Source organism: Setaria viridis, chromosome 4 (genome assembly GCF_005286985.2).
Source record: "Setaria viridis chromosome 4, Setaria_viridis_v4.0, whole genome shotgun sequence".
NCBI classification, from domain to species: Eukaryota; Viridiplantae; Streptophyta; class Magnoliopsida; order Poales; family Poaceae; genus Setaria; species Setaria viridis.
In genome coordinates this window covers 36,397,829-36,410,214 of record NC_048266.2, presented here as the reverse complement: position 1 = coordinate 36,410,214, position 12,386 = coordinate 36,397,829, and the positions used below count along the sequence as shown (strand labels likewise).

The 12,386-nt window shown below is 45.1% G+C and overlaps 1 protein-coding gene, 1 non-coding gene and 1 pseudogene across 2 annotated transcripts; all 3 read right to left on the bottom strand.

The window, feature by feature from the left end:
* Positions 1-607: 607 nt before the first annotated feature.
* Positions 608-1,543, bottom strand: LOC117851859 (uncharacterized). The gene has a single exon (XM_034733772.2). The coding sequence runs from the start codon at positions 1,391-1,393 to the stop codon at positions 809-811; it is 585 nt and encodes a 194-aa protein (XP_034589663.1). The 5' UTR covers positions 1,394-1,543; the 3' UTR covers positions 608-808.
* Positions 1,544-2,721: 1,178 nt separating this feature from the next.
* LOC117852797 (rRNA 2'-O-methyltransferase fibrillarin 1-like) lies at positions 2,722-12,158 on the bottom strand (annotated as a pseudogene).
* Positions 4,755-4,829, bottom strand: LOC117854295 (small nucleolar RNA snoR60). Its single transcript, XR_004640226.1, has one exon. It is a non-coding gene; the product is annotated as a small nucleolar RNA snoR60 (small nucleolar RNA).
* Positions 12,159-12,386: the final 228 nt, after the last annotated feature.

The following is a 12,386-nucleotide window of genomic DNA, read 5'->3' as shown; positions in this document are numbered from 1 at the left end:
CATGTACGAAAACCGATGAACAAACAAAACAGCGATGAGGTCGTGCTGTTTGGATTTTATTTGGAAAACAATCTCTTCCGTATGATTACTGTACGATTATGGAAAACAAAGTATGTGAAAGATTTATACTACTGTATTGCGCAAAAAGTCAACAAGTTTGGGCTCCATTTGGCCGCGCGAGGTCGAAGGCGATGCGGACAAGGCACAGGACTCGCGTGATGGAGACCCCTCATCGTCGCTTATCGGCGGCGGTCAGGCGGCGGCGGAGCAAGACTGTGGCCGAGTCATCAGTGTAAATCCACTCGCTTTCGCTTCAAACCGCTGCCACACGCCGTCCACCGGGGCCTGGAAAACCCAGGGCAGGGCTCGTGCTCGTCGTCGTTCCACCGGCATCCTGCATCCAAATCGAACACCAATAATTCCATTGCATCAGGAACCTGCCTTTTTCTCCTGAATCCACCGGAAACACCTCAAGTGTCCTGGATCAACAAGATCAACAAGTTTACGTGGTGAAACTGAACCATGTTTCCGGGGTCCGAACTCTGACCATCTGGAAGAGCAGGTTGCTGCTCGATCTCTTACGCATGCTCTGAACTTGCTCTGAATCTAGGGAGGAACTCATCATGAACAATTTAATCTGGCCCTGCTATTTTTACACCATTGATCAATCGAATGGATGCTATGCTACAACAAAACATGTACAAAACCTGTATGTACTATATATTTGCATAGAGAATCGAAGAGGGAGAAGAAAAGAAAAGGGAAATCTAACAACCAAGCTAATAATGGGTGACGGCGACCGCATCGTTCAGGCGTCGCTGCAGGCGCTGCGGCTGGACGCGCTGCGCATGGAAGCGCGGCCGATGGACTCGTCGATCCGGTCGAGGCGGGGCCTCCACGGCGCCGGCCGCCCCGGCGCGGCGGGCTCCTTGACCCCCGCCGCCAGCGGCTGCTGCTGCGGGGTTGCCGCGACGGTGGCGCCGGCGAAGAGCGCCTCGACAGGGTTGGGCGCGGGGGCGGCGGTGGCGCAGCCCTTGCGCGCGAGCGCGGTGAGGCGGTTCATGAGGCAGGCGAGGTCGACGGCGGAGGACTCGGACTGGAACACCGACTGCGGGAGGAGGAAGTAGACAGTGCCGGGCTGGAGCGTGTCGTCGGGGCGGAACGGACCGCGCCCCGGCTGCAGCAGGTGCGCCGACGAGCACAGCACGTAGCGCGGCGAGGCGGCGGGGTGATCGTCCTTGTCGGCGTAGTAGCAGCCGGTGACGTGCGCGACGGTGACGACGCCGGGGCCGAGGAAGTCCTCGACGTAGCCGTTGGTGTGGATGACGCGGACCCCCGCGGGGCAGGGCCGCAGCGACCCCGACGACGAAGCCGACGAGAAGGCGCAGCCCATCCTCCTTCCGGCTCGGGATCAGCGGGCGAGAAGGAGCTCGATCGCTTTATGAATTGGGAAGCGGAGGAGGCGAGGCGAGACGAGACGACGGACGAGGAAGGTGAGGACGGCGAGGCTCGGGTCGCTTTTATTTGGAGCTCTCCTCCCTCTCGCTCTCGCGGGGAGGTTCAAGTCGGAGTCCGAGTCGTCTCCTCGGGTGGGGCCCAGCGCGCGTGTCGATGACGCGCGGGGTCGTGGGGGGTCGGTCGGGGATGGCGTGGCGTTCCACAGTGACGGTGGATGTGGGGAATGGACGGATGGGATATGGCATGAACCCAATCGTAATCCAACGCAAAAGCTAACCTGCCACGGGCGACAAAAATTGCTAGAGGGGTTAATCCGATGGGAAGGGTTGGCTTGGCGGATGGATCAAGGATTACGAAGCCATCCGGATTATCTATACTCCGCTGGCTTCTATTTCGTTAATCTGAGATTGAGTTCGGTAATCTCAACGATGGAATCCGTTAGAAATGCTTTGAAATGGATATTCTTCTCTCTTATAATTCCTTTTTCTCTCTCTCTCAACATTATGGGATTATTGCGTTTGATGTTGCTATCTACCATCTTGGAAATTTATACTTTATTTTATTGGATGGAATTTTAGTGAATTATTATAGGTTGTTAGAAACTACTTTTTTTTATTACAACATAAGCGAAATATTATAATAAAGTAATTTATGATAAAATCTTATCGGAGAAAAAGTGAAGCGAGTAGAAATCGTTATCACTGGATGGATGGATAGATAACCATCACTAGGACCATCACCAAACCAGCCTCTATCTCTCTCTGGCGGCCGCACCTTGACAGTAAGCGGCCGGCAGTAGCGCAGTAGCGCAGCAAGCCACCAACCACGCTCCACAAAAAAGCAGCAGCACGTGCTCTCATGGCGACTCACTCCTGCATACCGCTGGCGACGCGGCCCACGAGACCCAACTCCCAACCTACCCGGGCCGGCCTCCTCTACGGTCGTCAGCAACAAGGGAGGCGCGCAGTCAGTCGCCTTTTATCTCTCTGCTGGCAGGCAAAACAAAGCCAAAAAAAACCGTGTCCGTGTGCAATCGATTCGGCAGTTTCACAGAGCTGGTAGCCAGTCGACGCCAACTGCCAACTGCCAAGCCAGCGAGCGATCTTGTCAACAGCCAGAGTCAACAACTTACTGAGCCTCTGCCGGGCGAACGCTTTGACACGTCTCGAGGGGGGAAAAACAAAAACAACGGCAGCTCAGATCTGCTGAAAATATGGCAAATTTCATTCAAGTCTGTCCAAGAGGAATAAAGCTGCATATATATATATATATATATATATATATATTACGCTATTGCAAGCTCGTGATTCAAACCAGGTCTACTCAAAATCGTTCCTTACCGATTTCATAAATAAAAGGACATGATCAAAACCGAATTTCTTCAAGACCTACTCAAAGCCACGTGGCGTGACACTATACTTCAATCAAAATTTTAAAAAATCGACTAGGCAATGGAGCCCTTTCTTATTGGGATGGCTTTTGCTTCTTGGGCATCCTGTAGCCGCCAACCACGCAGGCGTGGCCGGCTTGAACTGCTCCGCCTTCAGCTTCTCCACCTCGCTGGCAAACACCGCCTCCGCAGGCTGCGTGCAGTCGCGCCTGGGTAGAAAAATAAAGCATCATCAGGTAGTTAATTTATCTAAGGCATCTCTGCTGCTTCTTGCTTTGGGATGTCTTATTACTTCAGTGAAATCAATTTTTTTTCTTTTTTGAAAGAAAAAAGAATAAAGAAGCCGGCACGCTCCAGCAAACCTTTGACTATATGAAAGGTCTGAATATATGAAATTATTAGCAGCAAGTGGTACCTTGATTGACATGACAAAGTGGCCGCCGCACTTCAGGAAATACAAGGCGTTGAGGGCTAAGATCCTGGCCTGCAGGATAGAGAGAGTCCGACGAAAATTTCAAAGAGCTTGTTATGTTACAAGTCATATTCACATCCTAAAACAGGTCACAAGGCATCACGGTACTGTGTACGATACGGATCTACTTATTCTTCAAACGGGACAATGAACAACAGTTGGGGAAACAAAGATTAATTGTCATGGCAGAACTTGCGTGATGGGGCAATCCGTCCCATGATCAGTACCGACAGTACAACACCAACAAGACAAATGCTTCAAAATTTCAGTAGGAGTTATGGTCTATGCATCAGCAAGTGAGTTACGGTACCACATACACATCAAACTGCATCAGGAAAATCAAAGCAACCAAACGGTCTAACCCTGTAGATATTTCCACGTTCAAATTACCAAAAAAAGAAAGTCAAGGACATAAAGTGCCAAATGACCTCATAAAGAAGAAAACAAAAACAAAATTGTACTGATGCAGACAAAATGGAGCTGAGCAATTTTGTCTTCTACGTCTATAGGTATAAAAAAGAAAACAGTTGTAGATATAATTGCCATCCGGCATATGAAAATTAACGTTCCAAATTGAAGGTTACTATAAAAAATATGGGGAACTTAGACAGCCAGATGCAACACAAATTATAGTGAATGTTGGAGGGAGAATTAAAAGGTTGCATCCCGTCGAATATGATGATAAGATGCAAATGGCAAAATGAATTACAGTTGGAAAAACATTATCATGTCAGAATTTGTGTGATGGACCTATCCGTCCCATTGGGATAGTACCAACAGTCACACGACTCACGCCAACAAGACGCGAATATGGTTCAAAATTCCAGTCAAAATTATGATCTAAGCATCGTCTAGTGACTTGCAGTACCAGATACACATCAAACTACATCAACAAAATCAAAGCAACCAAAGGTCTAACCTGTAGATATTTTTATGCACAACTTGCCAAACCAAGAAAAAGTGCCAAATGATGTGCATCCCCAACAAAGAAGAAAACAAAAATAAAAGTGGACCGCAGACAAATAGAAAGTAACAGTTTTGTTTTTCAAGTCTAAGGATCTAAAGAAAAACAGTACTGCAAATATCATGTACAAATTATGTTATGGGTGGCCAGAGGCCCAACCCATCTATACTGGGCGTGAAAAGATAAGGATTTGGAGATTATATTAGTTAGTTGGTTTGTTAGGATTGTTAAGTGCCTGCTCTATATATAGAGAGGCATGGCAGTCATTTATGTTTACCACTAATGAACTAGGATCCATAACTTCCAAACTAGGTTAACAGAAAACAAATATGGGGCACTTAAACAACCAGATATACAACGCATTGGAATAGGAATTAAAAGGTTGCACCCCATCCAAATATAATGATAAATGCAAATGGCAAAAAAGAAAGAGAAAGGAAAAATATTGGCATTTGGCATAGGGCCATAAGCGCATCAGAAACTCGAATTTGCATCATCCATTGTGATGTCCTGAAGGGGAATCCGAGTATGCTCATCATCTGCTGAGGCCCAATATCACCACAAAAAGACAACAAACCAAGCACAAACATAATCACCAACACTCAGTTGCACACTATCAGAGACTCAGACGTCAGTCTTTACTCATAAGCAAGACACTAAGCAAAAAACCGATGAAAGAAATTAGTGTGAGATGGCTATATACCTGGTCTGGCTGTGCAACATCAGAGAAGATATCAACCATGCCAACCAACATCCTGTACCTTGCAGGGTGCCTGGCATCCTCAATAATGGGAATCACGTTGGTCCTCTTCTTTGAGAGAACTCAACAGCATGGACCAACCCCTCCTGCGATATGACCAAATTCATTAACAAACACAGTAAATCAAGTAACCGATCAATAACTGAAATAGGTGACAGCGTGATCACTCACTGGTCCAACAATATCAGACACATGAGACACGGTCGTTCCTGATGCAGCACAGAGGTAGATGTCACACCCGGTTTTAAAGGTAAACCAGATGAATAAATTACATGTGCGCTAGGATCAAATTTCACACATGCAACGACTTTAGTAAATACCATAGACAGTGCCAAAACATAAATAGAGAATATTAAATTTATTATATGACTGAAAATCTTTAATTTGAATAGTAAAACGAGCCTTTATTCTAGCAGTGGAACTCCAACGATGACGACTGACTCCACAGGCAGTTGACTAGTGGCACACATACGCCTAGAACTCCTCAAAGTTTTCAAGAACCAACTCAAAGTTGACTTGATCTGAGCAGCGGTTTTAGCAAGGGTGAGTACACTTATGGTTGGTACTCAGCAAGCATGGGGAATGTGTAGTGTAAAGCTATACAAGGATAGGTTATGCTTTAATAGCATTTCAGCACTTTAATTGGTTGGTCAAATTTTATTAGCAATTACTAAGTATAAGTTTATACCACCCACATTAAGCATGAGCATAAATAAAGATAACCGCAATAAATAACAACAATTTAATTCGACTTCCGATAGATTAATCATGTGAGAATCCAGGCCGCTCTTAACCGTGAGCACGGCTATTATAACAGTTTTACACTCTGCAGAGGTTGTACACTTTCACCACAAGTCGCGTAATAGTTCAAAAGAACTTTAGACCCAACCATGTTGTGCGGGCCATGCACAATACCACACTTTCGAGGTGTGATTGCATAGGGACGCTACGAGGTCTTTACAAAGATTCCCTAGTAAGTAGTAACCTGCTAAGGTTTCAGGTTGAAGCAGAACATAAAACTCTCTCAAGACTGCGAAGCTACCATAGAGCAGATCAGCCTGAGGGCCGGTGTGATTGCATAGAGACGCTACAAGGCTTTTACAAAGATTCCCGAGTGAGTAGTAACCCGCTAAGGTTTTAGGTCGAAGCAGAGCATAAACCTTTCTCAAAACTGCGAAACTACCATAGAGCAGATCAGCCTGAGGGTCGGGCTATACCCCATCAATGCCTCCCCTCTTGCCCAAGGCCGGCTCTATAATTTTAAGGACCCTTGGGCAAGCAAGAAGATAAGGGCCCGAATATCAAGTACGAATAATAAAAATCACTTTGCAATATATGTATAGCTCATAAAATATAACAATAGTGTAACAAAAAAACTAAAAACAATAACCATTATGATTACCTCAAATAAAATATAATGCTTCGGTGCTTTGTAAAAAACCGTCTTCGAGCATTTCTTGATGCAAAATCTTCAAGAACAGTATATGATTTATGTCGTCCAAAATATCCTTCTCAATGCTGCACATAGCCAAGCCATTCAATCTTTCTTGTAACATAGTTGATCTCAAATAATTTTTCAATAGTTTTAATTTGGAGAAACTTCTTTCGACTGATGCTACTATCACTGGAATAGTTAAGAGAATCCGATATGCAATTGAGACATTCGGGTAGCAATCTGCAGCTTTAACAAACTGAAGAATCTCAGGTACTGACATCAATTCTTCTGGCAAAGATACTTGCAACACTTTTAATTTAGAAAAAAACATCCAACTCAACATCAGACTTGTTGTCATGAGAAAAAGATTTTGCAAAAGTAGTGCAGCACTTTCGTAGATCATTATCATCCAAGGACTTCAGATTTTCTGAGTTTAATAAGAAACCAAATATTTTTTCAAACTTCTTTAACTGTTCAAATCGACTAGTCAATGAAGCAATGGCAACATCAACAATAACTAGGAAGTAACTAACTTTGAACTCATCTATATCTGAAAGTTGTAATTCTTCAGTTTCATCATTTTGTTCATCAAAATGCTTCTTTCTTTTACCTTGACGTTTTGTAGGAAATTTTGGCTCTACGTCCATACTAGATGCAATGGATTTTGCAATCTCAATACTAGCATTGAAGCCTTCTTCTCTGTACTTCTGAAAATATGAGATGACCCCTATTTGTTTGAGAGTAGCATCTAAGCACACAATCTTAGTTGTAACTTTTTGCTCACCATGTTGATACTAGATAAAATATCATCCCAGATAACCATATCAACTAGAAATTCAAATTTCTCAAGTGCAGTTACCAATGATTGAGCATCACTTACTGTTTTTGGGTCATCGGTAGAAGTTCTTTCCACTTCCTTCAACGCTGATATTATTTGTGGGGCTTGATACCTGATAGTTTGCACACTCTTTATTTGACTCTCCCAACAAGTATCAGACAAGGGTTTGACAGTAAACCTCTTAACATTATCAGTCAAATTTTTCACCTTTTAGTAGAGCGTGCAAACAAACAATATATCCTTTGTATAACACCGAAGAATGAATAGTTGTCTTGTAAGATTTTGCCATATCACAAAAAGTGAGATTCAGACTATGACATGCACATGGCATATATAATGCTTTGGATTAATTTCAAGCAAACGTATCTGCACACCTTGATATTTTCCCTTCATATTAGAACCATTGTCATAACCTTGACCTCTCACATCATCAATGTTCAAATCATGAGACCGAAGTGCATCCAACAAAATATTAAAAAGCCCTAATCCGGAGGTGTCATCAACCTGTAAGAACTCCAAGAAAAATTTCTCTACTCTTGGAATGGTACTTGACATATTAACACAACACACAATTAATGTCATTTGTTCTTCATGACTCACATCTGGGGTACAATCTAAGATAACAGAGAAATAGTAATTAACTCATTTCTAAATATTATGGTCAAGATAATGATGATGAATTTCATTACTTTGAATGCACCTAATATGTTCCTGCATTAGAAGATCAAATTCAGCAATCATTTCAACTGTGGCTAGAAAATTACCATTGTTACATTCATAAAGTTTGTCATTTGATCCTTGAAAGGCTAGATTTTGTTTAGCAAGAAACTTCACAGTAGAAACTATTCTTACCAGGACCTGTCTCCAATGCTCCTTTTCCTTTGTAATTTCCCATTGCATTTCATCATCAATTGTTTGATTTTTGCTTAATCTAAGCTGAAGCTCATTCCATGTACTCATGTTTGTCAAATGCTTCACATTGTTCTCATGTGTTTTTAGTTTCTCACTAAGATGTTTTCCATCAGATACTAACAATGACTTGTTTTGATTTGATTTGAACAACTTGCAGCAAAAATAATAAATCTTGTCCACATGTTTAGAATAAACCAACCACTTCCTATCAACAAACTCACCATTAGATAATTTTCTGAAGTAGTACGCATAAGAAAAATGTCTGCTACTGGGATCACAAGGGAATTGTAGATCCACTTCTCTTACAGGTCCTTTCTCAATTAAGATATCTTTTTTGCTATTGTCAAGATTTCCCCATATTCTAGGATCAAAAATAGTCAAAACTGAATCTTCTTGTACATCAATATTTGCAATTTCAGTATCATTTGAAGGCTGTAAAGTGTCACCTCCCGGAGCCTGAGTATGATCATTGGCATCAGCTTCAGCATCTAAATTATGCTCTTCTGTAGCACCTTCATTGGCATCGACTTCTGCAACTTGTTCCCACCCCTGATCTTGACTGACTTCAGCATTATTTGAAACTGGAAAAAACTTATGTAGAGTACCTCTCTGCGATTCTACGAACTGATCTTCTTGTTTTCTTTTTTTTTCTTAATAGAGCACCCGACAAATGCTTCTTAGACAACATCTATCATATTCAAATAAATTCAATGAATTAGAAATTTTAACCCTAGCACAATCGGTATAAGCATAGCGCATACAAAAAAATAAATAAGAAAAAAATTGGAAATACTAATCAATCGGTGTGTTGCTTACTGTGACGCGCGAATCTGATCGGTGCCCTTGTCGTTGCCGGTCGGTCGCCGCCTCGCCGGGTGAGGAGCCAATCGGATCGATGCGAGCGTGTCCTCTCCTCAGCCATAGCACGTCGATGGGCAGGCAGGGTTGCGGCGGCAGGAAACGATCAAAGAAACATCGCTTGCGGCCTGCCCTCCGCTCGATGGATCAGGTTACGTAGAATAGGACTGGAAGGGAGAGTTACCTACGGCATGGGCTGGTTTGTGATGGGCCTTCAAATGCTTACCATGTCAAATAGAAATTTATATGTACTAATTACCTATATGGTCTTGGGCCCCCGGCGGTCACACTACCTGACCCCGCCCTCTAGGGCTAGGCCTGCTCTTGCCCTTTCCGTAAGATTACCCCAGACTAGAGTCTCTAATTAATTAGCCAAGACCAGAGCCATGTAGTTCTTGTGGTTGTACTGCTTTCCTGGGTGGTTGCTCCATGTTCCAATTAAGCACGGTGATCTTGTATTAATGGAAGGTATAGCGTAAATAAAACAAGTTTAAGCATTGGTTCATTAATACCACCATACCTAGTTAGAGCAACTAAGCAAGAACTACCCAACAGTAAAGTAAACCCAGGTTGATCAAGGTGGTAGGGATAAAACTAGGCACACCTTAAATAGGACCCATCATGTTTATATTCTTAAAGTGCATAGCATATGCGTATAGAGCATAAAAGTAAAGGTTGCATAGGAACAAATTGTGATCAAGGGTACAACTTGCCTTCCTGAACTGGCTCTTGCTGCTCAAAGTCTTCAAAGCCTTACTCTTTGAATCCCTCGAACTGCGATCCTTCTATGCGCATCAAATGAGTACATACAAGCAAACAAAGGAAAAACATAAGAAAACATTACATCAAACAATAGCAACAGAGCAAAATAGGACCACAAAACTAATCTATGCGTCAACACGAACTCATAGGCGCAAGAATCGCTTAAAACAGATTTAAAACGCTAAAGATATGAGCTAAACTAGGTTTAGGGGCTTAACTGCAAGAAAACTAAACTTCCAGGGGCTAAACTTAAAGAAATCGAGGGCTAAAACCTAATTAAACATATAAATAGAAGGTCTAACGCGTAAAAGAACTAAATAGGATGGCGAGCGGGATTTTATAAAAGAGCAGGGGCCTAAACAGAAGAAAAAGGACTTAGATCTAAATACTTTTGAAGTGCGGCAGGATTTAGATGCAAAAACTAGAAAAGGTGGGGGCTCTTAAGCAAAAGCGGCGCAGCTGACTAGGATTGACCGGTACGCCGACCAGTTGACTCCGGTCAGATTAAATTTGATCCGTCCGAAGCGGATCGAACGGCTGGCGGCTGCAGCGGCGCGCGAGCGGCGGAGAACACGGCGGTGAGCGGCGGCACGTAGGGGACCTTGACGGAATCGAGCGTAGCTCGAGCGACGGCTCACGGTTTTCAACGGGGACTGGCTCGAGGCGAAGCTGGGGGCGCGAGGAACCGATCTAGGTCTTCGGTGCGGTGGCTGGAGCGGCGACGGCGACGTGTAGCTCGAAGAGGCGGCTCAACGGCGAACCAACAACTCCGGCGAGCTCAGGGACGCTGTAGAGGGCACGGGAGCGCACAAGAGGACCTCCGGCGAGTTCCTTACCACGACGCGAACCTCCGGGCGGTGATCTTGTCGACGGCAAGACGGCGGCGGCGTGGATCGAAGGCGACAGGTGTGCGCTAGGGTTCGAGCTCGGGCGGCGGCGGCGCTGGGTGCGAGGCAAGGGCGCTAGGGTTTGGTGAGGGCTACGGAGGCGGCGACGGGTTTTATAGGCCAGGGGAAGCGGCCAAGGCATGTGGGCCACGCATCGGAGGCGGAGTCGCGCGCGGCACGGACTCGAGCTCCAATCCGGCTCGGGAGCGTGCGGGAGGAGGGGGATGTCAGGCGGGGCCCGGCGGAAGGCAGGCGCGGGAGCGGGCTGGCTTGGAGGAAGCGGGTTGCTGCTGGGCCGGCCTAGCCTACGAGCTGCTGCTGCGGAGCTAGACTGAAAGGGAAAGCGGGCCAAAAGAAGAAAGAGGAAGAGAAAGAAAAAAAGATTCATTAACTTAAATACAAATGAATTTAAATACAAATTTGAATTCAATGCACCAGCATGAATGCAACAATGAACTCCTATGATTCATTAACTTATTTAAGAAAAGATTTAAATGCCTAATAAATTAAATGCAACTTTAGAAAACCTTAAATCCTTAATCACGCAAATTCTAACTAATTTTATTAAGTTGTAAAAGTTTGAAAATTAGAGTGTTACATGCGTACAGGAGCCTAAATTATCATAAACACGTCATAAATTATGACAGCAACAGCGGAGACTTTTTTCGCTTACTGAAAGGGCAAGATAGCTAATGCTTGTTCAGACTAGGTAAACAGGCTTACAATCCAGATGTTGTCAACTCCGCCTATGACAGCAGCAGCCAGCGTGGATCGGAAGGGGTTCCACACCCTGGACTCGACCTTTGTGCCATCCTCGTTCTGTAATAATGCCGAAACAACCAAACAGCAAAACATGATCATCAACTCAACATGACCAGATGGTGCTATCTAGTTATCGAAATAAACCTTTCAAAGTTTAGCATATATATATGGATCTACAACGCCATTGGCAACTAATAGTAATAGATAAACCACTTAAGCCAAATTTCCACCCACATTGCACAACGAATTGTGAAGAAAAAAAAAACTAGAGAGATGAAGCACGGCAAAGGGGACCTGGACGGAGACACGCTTCTCGCCGTAGACGGACTCGCCGGGGCACATGTTCCTGGTGTAGAGCGCGTCCTCCTTGCCCCTGGTGATGAAGACGCCCCCGTGCCTGTACGGCTCCACCACCACCTTGCCCCCGCCCTTCACGCCGCCAACGCGGCCGCCGCCCCTGGGGCCGCCGACCGGCACCCTGACACCAGGCCTCCTACCCCTGACGTCCGCTCTCCCCGGGCCGTTCCTACCGCCTCCCCTCCGGCCGCCGCGGTCTCTGCCGCCGCCGCCATTGCCTCCGCCTCCCCTCCAGCCTCGGCCCCCGCCGTCGCCACTTCCTCCTACCCTCCCGCCGCGTCCTAGGGCAATCGAAACATCATTAGATCAAATGAGACAGATTGAACCGATCGAGGAATTGATCAGCGGTAAAGCGTATGGCAATTGACGCCATGGCTTCGGTTGCTAGCTTGCCTCGTAGTGGTGGCCTCATGGTGGTGGTGACTACTCGTCGACGATCACCTCGTTACCCGCCGCCGCAGCTGAGGTGGAGGGTTTTGAGTTTTTTTTCCCCTTTTCCCCTTTTTTGAGATTTTATTGAGACGAGGTTTA

Excerpts from the sequence above, each read along its gene's own strand:
- LOC117851859 (XM_034733772.2), bottom strand. The coding sequence starts at position 1,393 with ATGGGCTGCGCCTTCTCGTCGGCTTCGTCGTCGGGGTCGCTGCGGCCC.